The sequence below is a fragment of the Gymnodraco acuticeps genome, unplaced genomic scaffold, assembly GCF_902827175.1.
Source record: "Gymnodraco acuticeps unplaced genomic scaffold, fGymAcu1.1, whole genome shotgun sequence".
Classification (NCBI taxonomy): domain Eukaryota; kingdom Metazoa; phylum Chordata; class Actinopteri; order Perciformes; family Bathydraconidae; genus Gymnodraco; species Gymnodraco acuticeps.
In genome coordinates, this window is record NW_022990368.1 from 593 (window position 1) to 12,802 (window position 12,210).

Here is a 12,210-nt window from a genome sequence, read left to right on the forward strand (position 1 = left end):
CCCTCAGCTGGCTGTCAGTCTGTTTGCTGTATATATTATCATTATACTGTACAAAATAGGTATTTGAGATTTAAAAAAAAAAAGGTTTAACATTTTCCATTTGTTTATATTCTTATTTGTATTAAATAATCACACACACACTCTTGTGTAAACACACTTATATATGTTATGTACAAAATGCTGTATGTGTGATATATTTAAACTGGATCTGTGTACCGTATACTATGGAGTATATGAAATGTATTGTGTGTTGCCTTACAGGCTATTTTATTCTAGTCTAACTGTCATGTCAGCTACTTTTTTTGCTGCATATTTCAATACCTTCGGACTTGTTTTATGCCATACCTATGTATTATCTAGAAATCCATGTTAAAGAGACTTTGTATATGACCTTTCACTTGTTTGCACCAGATTGGTGTGGACCAGCTTGCGCCCTAATACGGCAAAAATTCACCATCTCTCTGTCTCTGTGTCTTTCTCCTTGTCTGGTGGTCATGTCAGTTGCCTTTGGCTGCCTTGCAGATAACAAAATCGTCTCTCACCTGCTGGTGGCCGAGCCAGAGAAGATTTACGCCATGCCTGACCCGACAGTACCAGACAGCGACATCAAGGCCCTGACTACGCTGTGTGACCTGGCGGACAGAGAGCTGGTGGTCAACATCGGCTGGGCCAAACACATCCCAGGTAGGAAGACAAATCTGCTGAACCCTGACTTTCACTGTAGACCTAACCTGACTCCATGTTGTGACCGGATCAGACACTCATACGTCCATACATACCTTTTTTTCAATTCCAGAGCATAAGAGATTTCGCACATATACAGGATAGACACACATGCTGTGTTTATTGGCAGAGCACACTGTTGGTATCAGCTGCTCCAGATGCAGTTCAGACACGCATCCTACATACACCTGGTGCTAAGGCGTGACCTTTAACCTTAATCCTCGCACTCAGACGGCCTGAACTGTTGACCCCTCCACCTGACCAACCAAATGCCCTCACTGGTATCACACATTCACAAACACCTCAAACACACACACATTCTGACCTCTTGAACCAAACGGTCCAATCCCCTTACATTTGACATGTGTACATGTGTGTATGGGGATGTTGGTGTGTTGTGAGTCACTGTAACATATATATGACAAAGTCCTTTGAAACTATGACCATAACTTTGTAGAGTTTTTTAACGTCAAGCGATGTAACTCAAACAGAAAGGAATAGTCCAAAAATGAAATCAAACAATAATAGAGTACATTTGAAATGTCACAATCTGATGATTAAAACAATACATGTGATATATAAACAGTAAGATTTGTTGTCCATTTAAGCCTATAGCACATGTATAGTATGTCACCCTACAGGTCAGGCTAATCTGTTTAAACTAATTCCTCTTAATCTGTTCAAAATTGTATTAGGAGTACAAGATGAGCAAATGAAATAATGGCAGGAAACACAAATGAGCTAAACATTTCCTGGAAGAATAAGAAAACAAAAGACTAATGACGAATAAATCTGGCAGTGAAAGCCAAAATAAAGACAGGGAGCGAGACGTATGAGATGAACACTATAATCTGGTTTTGGTTTTAGTGAGGGAGCCTGCTGTGACGGCAGAGAGGAGGGAATAGCGGTGTCTCAGATTAACACAGATTAGTCCCATTGTGGACTGGAAATATTGTTATAGAATAGAATGGAATTACCCCCTGTTGTCAGTGCTAAAACAGTAAAGGGGGTTGTGAGGGTATAGAGCAGGGGTGGGGAACCTTTTTCAATGGTTTCAACATCCTCCGAGGGCCGTATAAATTATTGACCTCTGCTTAAAAATACTAAAATCACAGCCCACTCATTTCACCTTTCTTTCATGCTGTGCAAAGAAAAAGCAACCTCTTAATCCAGATATCTTGCCATGACTCACGTATGCATGCACGTGCAGAGTTGTGGCATGACCACCCAAACAGAAAGATATGGACACAAGATGTGTGCAAATGTATTTAGACTCCTATCCATGTGAACATGATTTAAGTGGGGGGGACCTAACCTCTTCTAGGGGGGCATGCTCCCCCGAGAAGATTTTTTTTTTAATGTTGAAGTTAAAAGCATCAATCTGGTGCACTTTGAGAGCAACATTAGTAGTTATGGATACATCTCTCAACACCCATATGAAACAGAACTGTAAGCAGATTTTCTTTTTCTTTATGGATATTTTACAAATCACTCTCCTTTCAAACTGTATTCTTGTTTATTAATAACAACTTGTTTTTACTGTCATATAGTATTTTATACTTGTTTACTTTATTCTCTTATTTTATAACTATAATGATCATATAAAGATGTGCCTTTACCTCACTACTTGAGGTTGTAGAAAAAGCTTCTTATATTCGTTAGCATAGCTAGCTAACCAGATGCTAATAACAACAACAAAGTTATTGACTGTCTGATCAGTATGACAGATGAACAGATCGCCACTGGGTTTACAACTAAAGACACAGCCACGCAAAAACTGCAGCATGTGTACGGCTCCTTATGGGTACTGACATTTTTGGAAGTGCCGGAGCGGAAAGGCGTTCTGGTGCTCTCCGTCAGAACTACACCCCTGTCAGACGAGACATATACCACGTGATGACACGTTAGGCTTGTGTTGTGTTCAAGGACCCTGACCTTGGCCAGGAAAAACAGGCTCTCACTTGTTTAATTATTTTGCGGTCTAGATTTCTTTAATTTTTTTCTTTTTTGCGTGTGTTTATAAATTACCTCGAGTGCCACACCAAATGGTCTTGCGGGCCGTATATGGCCCGGGGGCCGGAGGTTCCCCACCCCTGGTATAGAGGGAAGCACCAGATTAGAGGCATAAATACCACTCAGTCATGCTGCGTAAATCTATAACAATAAAGTCAATGGCGTTGGATAACAGGATCTCCAAATGATATATTTTATATCTTATCAATAAATGTGAAAATAACAGAGAAAAAGAGATGATGAGAGTGAGAGATAAAAGAGAAAGAGAGATGGGAATATACATTGCTTCTTGTTAGTGTATTGATCCACGTGCTGCTATATGGACAGTAAGCAGACATATATATTGATCCATATACCAAGTATAGCCCTTTGAATATTTATTTGTCTCTTTCAAAACAACATTCCAGCCTCATTCCAATACTATCTCATTTCCTGTAATCTCACTGTCCTGCATTTACTCTTAATGCTTTCTCTTTTAATCCATTTATCTCTCTACCCTATTCTCTCTCTCCTAACCCCTGGGATACACTCAGTGTATATATAACATACACACACAAAAAGAACTGTCAGACACATACAATAAACACAATAACATAGATGAGATGTTTATTTAATGTTTTGTTTTACATTGGGCTTGACGTTTTCTTTACACACACATTTTACAAGTGAATGGACTGAGTTAGCCAGATTATTTGCTGGGGTGATGTGTGTGAGCATGTGTGTGTGTGTGCAGCTTTCTGTGTTAAGGACAGCGAAGCACAGCGATTGCTTGGCGGAGGAGAGAAGATGGCGTGATTAGATGAACGAGAAAGGCAATCCACTGCTCACAGAGAAAGATAGAACTCTTCATCTTCCAAGTGTGTGTGTGTGTGTGTGTGTGTGTGTGTGTGTGTGTGTGTGTGTGTGTGTGTGTGTGTGTGTGTGTGTGTGTGTGTGTGTGTGTGATGTGAACACCTTATGAAATCCTCATTGTTTACAACACTGAACACTGATCTAATACTCTATCGCTCTCACACACACACACACAAACGTACATGTACACACGAAGTGATCTACTATTCACTCAGAGTGGAAAGGATTGTCAGAAAGAAATACGCCTCCTCAACATTCTTTATCAGACTTCTACACACACGCACACACACAAACACACGGCAAATAATAAAGACTCTACAATGACTTAAGTTGTGAATAGAATACAATAGACCTATTAACCTCTTTTTAGTAACTTGTTTCACATCTTGTCGTGTGTGTGTGTGTGTGTGTGTGTGTGTGTGTGTGTGTGTGTGTGTGTGTGTGTGTGTGTGTGTGTGTGTGTGTGTGTGTGTGTGTGTGTGTGTGTGTGTGTGTGTGTGTGTGTGTGTGTGTGTGTGACACTGACTATGTGCAGAGTGCACACATCTCTGCTTGCCATGGTACAGTAATTTTTTTAATCAAATTGATGGAGAGAGACAGAGAAACAAAGAGAAAAAAGACAGAGGCAGAGAGAGGAGAGGTGAAGCCAATTTATGCTTCATGATATGGCTGCGCAGCGCTGCACACACACATACACACACACAGCATTCGCACATACACGCACACACAGGCTGCTAACAGTGGTAACAACGTGTCAAGGCGAGCGCCAGGCAGCTAATTTGAAGTCATTAGATGTCTGCCGTACTGGCAACAATTTGTTACGCTCACACACGCGCAAACACACACACAAAAACACGTCGCATACACACACTGAGTTAAGAGCCGTCTGCGGATAGCGAGGAGGCTAAATTGTAAACTAATTTAAACATCACTCAGCGTTAGAGAGGCTGCCTGCAAGACAGGCCCCCGGATAACAAGGCTAGGGTACGTGTGTGTGTGTGTGTGTGTGTGTGTGTGTGTGTGTGTGTGTGTGTGTGTGTGTGTGTGTGTGTGTGGGTGTGGGTGTGGTGTGTGTGTGGGTGTGTTGCTAGTCATGTTTGACACACAGACTCACCCAACCTTAGAGACTTCTGACAACACACATATACACACATATTTCTTTGATTGGTTCTTTTATTCTGAAGCTGTATGTATGTGTGTGTGCACGCTCATTTCCATACTGATATGGCCTATATGCAAACATTTGATATGTCATTAGGAGAGGAAAATGAGGTTTCAGACCCAGTGTGTGTCTCTGGTTATCCCACAAGGAATGGGACTCCATCACACATGTGCCGCTTACACATGCATATGTGTGTGTCGCAGAGATGAAAAGCAGGCAAGCACACATAAACAAGTATTTTAATTATTTTTGCTGATTCAAACTGCGGGCAACACACATATTGACACATTTAGTAGATAAATATATGAGCAGTAAACTGTCACTCTCGGGGAAACTGTGGGTATCTGGAAATATTATTGGAGTTATTATTCAGAGGGCGTGAAAGGCTTTGGTGTCCAATAATATGGATTAGTGAAGAGAAGATCTCATTGTAATAGCTCTCATAGCCACAACTCAGGTTGCATATTAGGCTGCATGTGTCAGGTGAGAGGAGGCACATATTTAAACGGCAGCGAATGAGAGGGTGAATTAAAAGAAAGAAAGGCCATTCAAACTGTGCCATTTATCTGTCTGTAGAATTAGTCTTTTCATCCCCTCTTTTCTGTTCCTTATTCCTTCACTGTCTCTCTCTTTTTCTCCATAATAACTAAATGACTACCGGGCAGTCATGCCGGCAGCTCTTATCTAGACTTGCCGACACAAAAGAGAAAGACAGACAGGCGAGCACTTGACTTGACGAAAGAGCAAAGAGCGAACAAATGAACGAATCATGGAACGAGAGCCAGAACCTATAACACTGTCGATTTTACCAGAACCAGGGGCCTTGCCATTAAGGTTTTTTTTTTACAACCCCCTCCCCCCTTCATTCTTTCTTTATTCAAGGAAGAAATTGCTCTCAGGCTGCCCCCCACTTCCCCTCAGCTATTCTCTTGCTTCCCTATCTCCTCTTACTTGCTCTTTCTTTTCTTACAGTCTTTTCTCCCTCCCTTTCTTACGTTCCCTTTTCAATTTTGACGCTCAGGATAAGCGGTCTGTGTGTCGGCAGTAACGCAGTATGATTGAGCTGTAAAAAACGGGGGGAAGGGAGGTGAGGGGGGGTTGCTGTCTGTCTATTCATTTAATCGGCCTTTATGGAGATATAGGAGAAGGGGTTTGGGTGCTGGTCGGGGTGACGGGATAGTAGGTGGAGAGGGAAGTCCCCTTGTCTCATGTTCTGCATACTTCATCTTTCTCTTCTTTCGCTTCCTTTCTCTTACTCCTTGTTTGGATTTGGGAGTGAGCACGAGTGTTGAAATACCCCACAGTGATGCTTAAAACATGAATTAGGATTTAGGTAAACTAAAGTGAATGTTTACAAGAGGCATGGCGAGAGAATGGAGAACAGGGAGGTCACATACATTAGCTCAGTATAACCTGGATACTCCCAAAGAGCCTTTAATACAATACTATTGTGACCCGGTGGCTAAATATCCCCCACCCCTCCAACCTCTTGTGTGACCTCCCTCTTTCTCTCTCTATCTACTACTGGCTCCCCTCATTTTCTCCCCCTCTCTGATCTGACCTCCCACCCTCTCTCCCTCTATGGTATCCTTAACCTCTTCATTATCAAGTCAACCTCATCTCTCAACCCCTCTCCCATTTCACACCTCCCTTCTTCTCTGATCGTCACCATCCTTCTGTCTGTCTGGATCTCTCTGCTGATTAAGCAATTGGGGTTTATTGAGTCCAAGTGTAGCTCTAGATTTAAAAACTGAATTATCGACTCAATCAATTGTATTCAAATATACGTTTTTGTCTATTCACAAAAAAGCCCTTTCTCTTTAAGTCATGGTATAACTGGGTTTCACTTAGAGATGAAGTCAACCAGTTGAACAGTTGGTCCTTCAGACTGCCAGACAGTCCGTTAGTTAGCCAATCAGACAGTCAAGTAACTGCACAGCCAGTCAATCAACCAGAAACACAGCCAGTCAGTCAGCAAATATTGATTAATAGAAGTGTCCTGCTCCTTTTAGCAAATCAAATGTTAAGTCTGAGCAGCCAAGGGGAACCTCTACACACACACATGCACATGGATACACACATCCTTGACTCGGAAAGTGCAGCTTTCTAAATGAACACAGACACACATTATAACACTTCAAAATGAACTTGAAGACATACAGAATTGCGCTGTGTGTGGGTGTGTGTGTGTGTGTGTGTGTGTGTGTGTGTGTGTGTGTGTGTGTGTGTGTGTGTGTGTGTGTGTGTGTGTGTGTGTGTGTGTGTGTGTGTGTGTGTGGTGTGTGTGTGTGGTGTGTGTGTGTGGTGTGTGTGTGTGGTGTGTGTGTGTGTGTGTGTGTGTGTGTGTGTGTGTGTGTGTGTGTGTGTGTGTGTGTGTGTGTGTGTGTGTGTGTGTGTGTGTGTGTGTGTGTGTGTGTGTGTGTGTGTGTGTGTGTGTGTGTGGGTGTGTGTGACATAGAGAAATGTAGAATCCCAGACTAGTGATGATGTCACTCTCTGGCCCTCCTTATTAACTCTGGTGTTGTCATCAATCAGCAAAGAGGTTTGTTTGGCTTTGGGTAGTAAATCAGATGAGAAACATCTCTCCAGCACCACTCACACAAACAAACACACACATTTTATTATTTTCCGATTGCTAAGTCAATGAGTTTTATTGCCATGAAAGTTCTGATACAATATTTCATACTCCTTTCCTTATTGCTGTCCTTCCTCTGTGGTCTTTTTGTCTCACAGTGCCATTAGTCTCTATAATAAAACAACTGGTCTAGGTACACTGGTGCATGTAAACACATGAAAACCGCTACACGGAAATACACATGGACACGCAGATACACACACAAACGCACTAGCAGATTTGCCCCCATTCTGTCGTCTAAGGCTAGCTTCACCTTGACAGTCACAGCATGCTGGGTGCCGTCTTAAAACACAAACACTGCACGCATATATACAGTCCATTCACATAGACATTCAGCACAGTGTAAATACAACAAGGCAGTGTTCAGGCATAGACATAAACACAAGTTTGTTCAGGCAAAACAAGCATAAGGGAAAAAATAACACAATGTTTCAAAAGATAAGTGAGGGTATAACATTTTAAAAAAGCACATAACACCATGTGTATTTAGTAAAACGTAATTTCAGGTAAAGATATAGATAGTCTGTCGTTGTAGTGAAATAACTGATCTGCACTTTCGAGATTCAACTCATAAATATTACAAACATTATGAACTTTCAGAATCTGATTTAGTTCATTGCTTCATTCAATTGAGTTTCTTTGTGCTCTCTAGTACATATCTTCCTGTTTGTGTTTCCAGTTGCTGTTGATTTTCTCTGAGATTTGTTGGGTGTGTTTGATTTCCATTTCAGCTCATCCCTGAGCTACATAATATATTTAGAGGTTGATGTCGTCAAGTATGTGTGTTTGCTTATGTGTGTGTGTGTGTTTCATTGTCTACATTTGTGCATAAGAGACATCTTATTTTCCAATGCACAATCACCATGGTTTCCTCTTGCAACCCATACAAACAAACACACTCCTGTTTGCAGATGAAAACAAATATTGATGAAATCAAATTAGGAAAAGAATATTTGATATCTGAGCTTAATGTTTGGATTAAGTTGGGCTTTCTTTATTGGATTAGGCCTGTGGATATTGGAAGGCTGTCATCCATTTGAGATAACAGTGGAGGGAAAACCTTTTCTTTTGTCCTTTCTACTCTACTTTCAGTTTTTATTTTTAAAATAAATGACAGTAATTCTGTCAAGTTGTATTGTCATATAAGGGTGACATTAGTGTAATGGTTACACAAACACTGCAATATGAATTTTGCAAATAAGAGCCCACATTTTGTAAAAAAAATAATATATTGCTCCCATATTGTTACATATGAATGATACATTGTTGTTATCGCAGGTATAAAAAGGGTGCAATAATAACAATAAAATACATAGATAGATACAAATGTCAGTTGTGAAGGAAAGTTCACCCCCCATTTGTTTGTGTGAAATATCTGCAGATTTATAGACAACAAAAAGGTTATTTTCTCTGTAGTCCTGGTTTTGTGAAGGAAATTGCATTATTTGATAAAACCACTAACACACATTCACACATGCCTACATATTCAGCCTCTGGTGGCACGTTCGGTCTGTGTTGACTCTCATGTCTGTCCGATGCCCTGTGTTTGTTTTGTCCTCACCGTATTGACAGTGTTTCCATGACAATGTGCCTGTGATGACACTTGAGAACACATAGCTAAAGGTGCTAGCTTTAAAAACACACTTTGTTTTATTCACACACACACACTAGTTTTACCTCCATCAGGTCACACCTTGGTGGCGCCATATACCTTATGCCTTTAGAGTTGAGTGACCCGACACATCCTACGGACATGCACACACAACATGCTTCACACATGGTGCCAGCTGTCTCTGAATCCCTGTGTGTCACACCACATCAGACCTGAATTCAAAATGAAAAGTCACTTGAAGAAAATATGATCATTAAAATACCATAATTAACAATACCTTTACTAATATCATCAAAAGTCAGTAGGATTAACAAGTCCATTAAATACACGTACAGTATATTAGGGAAAAAAACTGATTTAAAAGTGTTGTTTTCAGATCACTGCTCTTGATTAATAGTAATTCTGATTCTAATCTCAATCAAAAATGCTGGTCATGAAACGCATTCAGTAAAGTGAGAAAAAAAACACAAATATTGAAGTCATGAGATTTGCGCTCAGCAGCCCATTGCTATTTTTCTTATTAGTTTGATTACATTAGCAAATCAAATTCATTTGTCTATCCGCCTTTGAGACACAGCCTGCAATCTGAGTACACTGACTAATCTGCATCAAATAATGTCTGTCACACACACAACACACACACCAGGGAGAAGCCGCATACAAGCAAGCAAACATCATAAACACACCCATGAACACTCAGACGTACATTTCTAGAGTAGCACCCGTACGCAGTGAATGTGCACGGATGCACACGTGCACAGACGTGCACAGTTTTATAATATGTGACATCAGACAAGCAGTAACAAATAAATCAGCACACCATCTGAGCCCATCATCATCTAAGTCATCACTAGCAAACAGTCAGCTTTTACTACTTTCAATTTGCTTGTGTGTGTGTGTGTGTGTGTGTGTGTGTGTGTGTGTGTGTGTGTGTGTGTGTGTGTGTGTGTGTGTGTTGTGTGTGTGTGTGTGTGTGTGTGTTGTGTGTGTGTGTGTGTGTGTGTTGTGTGGTGTGTGTGTGTGGTGTGTGTGTGTGTGTGTGTGTGTGTGTGTGTGTGTGTGTGTGTGGTGTGTGTGTGTGTGGTGTGTGTGTGTGTGTGAAAGAGAGAGAGAAAGATGTGATGTGATATGATATGCTGGCGGGGCATAAAGATAGATGATCATAATTACGCACAGGCCAAACTCCATTTCAAATCATCATCATCCTATTCTATCTGTTGGGGCACACATGTACACACACACACACACACACACACACACACCAAAAGCAATATAAAGAGTTCACACACACATACATGGAGTCACAGACACCCACCCACACATACATATCACACACCTATGCATGCAGCAAATGTAGTGGAAGGAGGGACAGGCTTGTCATGGCATCACATTATTTCTGTAGGTTCATGCAAAGTTCACAAACAGGCATGAAATAGTTATTCTCTCTCAGTCCACCTCCCCTTTATCCATCTACCTTTCCTCTCTGTTTCTGACCCCATCTTCCCTTTTCCCACCTTTTTACTCAGTCTTTCTATGTCTCCTCCTACCTATGCCTTCCGCTCCCTCTCATAGCCATGTCAGTGATCCTCACCTCCTTTTTCTTCTCCTACTTTTTGTTTATTCCTCACTCCCTCTTTACTCTCCCTCTCTCTGCCTGAGGCTCCCCCTTCCACATTCCTCCTTTCTCCCAGCTCCCTCTGTCTCCATCTTTCTCTCTCTACCCCATCCTCCACCCATCATTCTTAAATAACAGTCTGGAGGATTCATCCTTTCCATCAGGGAATAAGCAGGTGGGAAAATAGGATTGGAGCGTGCCTGTCACCAGCTGGGGACGACTTATGGTCGGGGCACACAACACACACACACACTGAGGAAATTATATATTTCATATTTACAGGTATAAACACACAAAGAAGGTAACAAATCGTAAACATAAAGAAGAGAACACCTGCATATAGGCAACAGTTTATATGCTGCCCCTCGTCATGTGGGTGGCCCAGCAGTGTTGGACGAATACATTGTTAATCTTTATAAAACTCAATTCCCACCATCTCTGTTGTGGAGGACCATGTCTGTGGTCTCAGTGTTTCACTGAGCATTCACATGCACACACCAAACACACACACAGAGAAATAACAATGTGTGTATTTTTGTGTCTATTTAATCTTGATGGGATGTTTCGTCTGCAGGCTGCTATCACAGCTGGCTGCCTTATTGTCTCGGTCAGACTTATGGGTATGTGTGAGTGTGTGTGTTTGTGTGTGAGTGTGCTTCTCTGTGTGGTGTTGCCTGTATGCATTTTTCAGTTTGTGTTCACCTTTTAGTCTCATGCATGCTTACCTACAACTTTTATGTCTGCTCTTGTATTGGCAAACAATTTATCTCTGATACATCTAAACACTATATACCTACATGAACAATATGTACACGTGCAAGCGTGTGTATTGTGCATGTGTGTGTGCTGTCCATCAAGCCACACACACAGCCCTACCAAACCATTGGCTTGGTTGCTGATGATGACATATGAGTTCCTGGCCTTGGTAATGGCTGTTAAATCTCATAATTACACGCTTCTTTATTGCAATGCATAATGACCCCGCAGCACTATTGGACAATTAATTAACATTTTCAGCCCAGGCTTTTTCAGGCCCAGATGAGGAGGTGGAATGAGGTCTAATGTTCGTGTCTTGGAGCTAGGACATTAAGGCGCGATGCTGCAGGAGACAAGACTGTCTCTATGTGCGCATTCGTTTTCATCTCTGTCTTTCTTTCAGTCGGGGCATGTCTCTCTCATTCCCTCTGTTCTCTCTCCTCATTGCTCCATTGTTGAGCCCTTCCTCTCCATGCTTGTCCTGGATGATGATATTTGAGACCATATCTCTAATCTGTGAATGGTAAATTAATCCCTGTGGAGTTTCTCTCTCCATGGAAAGCTACGGGGGGATTAGGAAAATAGAATCAACACAGCTTCATAATCTCACATACAGACACCGGGCTTGGACAGGGACCATTGGGTTTTGTTTTAAAGCAACAATCAGCAAGTTTCTATTCATCAATCAATAACCCATTGTATTGCAAAATGCAACAGTGATACAGTGATACAACCTGTGACAACAAAGATTGTTTTATAATCATCTTTGAAAACAAATAAATGTCTCCTGCCTAGTTAAGTTTAAATTAGCTTGTAGCTTGGACTATGGATTTTGTCTTTTC

At 41.3% G+C, this 12,210-nt stretch overlaps 1 protein-coding gene across 1 annotated transcript in view; it reads left to right on the forward strand.

The window, feature by feature from the left end:
- Window positions 1-501: 501 nt before the first annotated feature.
- esrrga (estrogen-related receptor gamma a) overlaps window positions 502-12,210 on the forward strand; it is a gene marked incomplete at its 5' end in the record, with an annotated part of 34,420 nt that continues 22,711 nt past the window's right edge. Inside the window, 1 exon segment of the mRNA XM_034224368.1 lies at window positions 502-684. Coding sequence (XP_034080259.1) covers window positions 502-684 — 183 coding nt within the window.